We start from the raw sequence: 2,885 nt of genomic DNA on the forward strand, positions 1-2,885 counted from the left end.
TAGGCCATGTATCGTTATTATCACATTATAAGTAGCTATCGTCTCTGTACAAATGATCCGCGATCCAGAACTGTATAACTCAAATCGAATAAACAAAGACATTATAGTTCCTAGAATACTGAAGATGACTCCGGTTATGAGATACAGACAACCAAGTTCTTTATGATTGCAGTACACCACCACCCACTGGACTGCTTAAGACAGCTAAAAGTGTTGGATTTCAATATCACGGTAATCATGTTTGCTTGGAAGCTGGAAGACGGAATCGTTATTAAGCGCCAGGTAGTCCTGGACACTGAATCCATGAGCGTGAACATTGGATGTCACCATGGTTATAGTTACGGTACATATATAAAATCTACAGTACGATTTGAGATTTGTTACGTGACGAGCGGTGTGTTTAAGACTAGTTTACATGCGCTCATTTTAATATGTAGTTATTTAACGAAGTTCTATTGTGCTAGCATGGTTTCGAGAACACACCAAATTTCCATGAGTCTATTCCGGGCACACCTCGTCTTTTATCGGTGTGCTCTCAATCTAAATTCATCTTATAACTTTGGTTTCTTAGTTGCAATTACCTTTGTACTCCAAATAATTACAGGTATCACTTTAGCGTTCCGATATACTTCTGAAGCATCTTGTGCATTTGCTAGTGTTCAACATCTAGTTAGAGAGGTAGCAGCAGGATGGGAATTTAGGATGTTGCATGCAACAACTGCTTCTTTCGTCTTCTTGTGTATCTTAATACACATGTCTCGAGGTATGTATAACTCCAGCTATAGTTATTTAACTACTGCTTGGATGTCTGGTTTAGTTTTATATCTACTTACTATAGCCACTGCTTTCCTCGGTTATGTACTACCATGGGGACAGATGAGTTTCTGGGGTGCTACAGTCATTACTAATCTCCTTTCTCCAATACCATATTTAGTACCTTGGTTACTCGGTGGATACTATGTATCTGATGTAACATTAAAACGATTCTTTGTATTGCACTTTATATTACCTTTTGTAGGTTGCATTCTAATTGTATTACACATCTTCTATTTACATTTAAATGGTTCTAGTAACCCTGCAGGTATTGATTCCGCACTTAAAGTAGCCTTCTATCCTCATATGTTAATGACCGATGCTAAATGTCTATCCTATCTAATTGGTTTAATTTTCTTACAAACGGCTTTTGGTTTGATTGAATTATCGCACCCAGATAACTCCATACCAGTGAACCGGTTTGTAACCCGCTTCATATCGTACCTGAATGGTACTTTTTAGCATATTATGCGGTGTTAAAAGTAATCCCATCCAATGGTTTGTTAGTACGTCAATGGCTTATTTGGTTAACAGTAAAGCTGGATTACGTTCAGCCATGTGGGGCCCGTGAGGGTCAATGAAATATCAATGAAACTTATTTGGTTAAGAAGGTAAAGCTGGATTACGTTCAAACTTTACACTGGATACGTTTCAATGTTAACTTACTAAATACCATGGGAGCGAAGAGAATCTAATATGTAACTCCGTTCATGGAAATCAAAGAGCTTTCACGCTATCTCTAGTGCCTGTCGAGTCGCTCAAGGAAGATTTGATCCTGTATATGATTTAAGGGATGTAAAGGTGCTCAGGGTCTAACCGTCGGGCCATCTGGATCCTCATATTCAAAGATAATTCTATTTAAGAAAGTTTTAGATAAACGACATGTGAAGAGTCGGACCAACTTTCACGCACGACGATAATTACCCGACAAGGATTTACCTACCTTTGGACCGTCATAATACAGCCGCCGTTTACATTTTACTGCACCGGGCAGGGATTATATACTATACCTCTACAGTGGTATTAGCAGTATCTAGTGTTGATGTACAACAGACGCTCTCCTTGTTCCACTACCTAACCATAATCTATTGTTCCAGATATTAAGGAATGTACGCTTCATATAACTACACAACGTTATGCCAAGAAGGATACCAGATTACCCTGATTATCTTTGTTATATTAATACATGGTGTTCAATTGGTTCTATATCCACAATAGTTATCATCTTAACTATGCTCTGCATTAAGTATAGTGGTATCCAGCGTATATTTGAAAAACCAACATTTGTATACAAGCTGTACGAATATCATGACATTCACTTTGGTAGTCGCCTTCTTAATGTTAGTCTGTACGGAATACTTAGGACTATCTCTTTATATTAATGATAATGCATTTGGTAATGGACTTTTCATCTTAACTGGTATACATTTTAGCCATGTTATTGTTGGAGCTATCCTTGTATTCTTCACTCAAAGTATCTATAGTTCTTTAGTTACTTACATGCCTACAAGCTCTATAATGCTAAGCAAATCTAAAGGTATGTTATGCAAGATCTTTACAGAACCATTCACTATTTTATATCTACACTTTGTAGAAACCATGTGGATATTAATCCACATTACATTCTATCTCTAAATCATATAACGGTCGTAAGGTACGCCGGGGATAACAGGTCAGATAATATTGGGAGTTCTAATCCTCGGATTGTATCAGCACCTCCATGTCGGCTCATTACTCCCTTGTTATTGAACAAGATTCAGTTAGGAACGCTAGTTCACCGTCAGATGTAATACGTGAGCTGGGTTAAGAACGTCTGGAGACAGTTTGTTCCCTATCTACCATATTATCTAATTGGTTTAATTTTCTTACAAACGGCTTTTGGTTTGATTGAATTATCGCACCCAGATAACTCCATACCAGTGAACCGGTTTGTAACTCCGCTTCATATCGTACCTGAATGGTACTTTTTAGCATATTATGCGGTGTTAAAAGTAATCCCATCCAAAACCGGTGGTTTGTTAGTATTTATGTCCTCTCTCATTAACTTAGCTTTTTATCTGAAATTCGAGCTT

The 2,885-nt window shown here is 37.6% G+C and overlaps 1 protein-coding gene across 1 annotated transcript; it reads left to right on the forward strand.

Annotated features, from left to right (window-relative positions):
* Positions 1-492: 492 nt before the first annotated feature.
* On the forward strand, positions 493-1,603 carry BESB_024700 (putative apocytochrome b; the record flags this gene model as incomplete). Its single annotated transcript, XM_029361158.1, has 2 exons — positions 493-1,264; positions 1,557-1,603. The coding sequence occupies 2 exons, from the start codon at positions 493-495 to the stop codon at positions 1,601-1,603; spliced, it is 819 nt and encodes a 272-aa protein (XP_029214726.1).
* Positions 1,604-2,885: the final 1,282 nt, after the last annotated feature.

This window comes from Besnoitia besnoiti (assembly GCF_002563875.1).
Source record: "Besnoitia besnoiti strain Bb-Ger1 chromosome Unknown contig00134, whole genome shotgun sequence".
Classification (NCBI taxonomy): domain Eukaryota; phylum Apicomplexa; class Conoidasida; order Eucoccidiorida; family Sarcocystidae; genus Besnoitia; species Besnoitia besnoiti.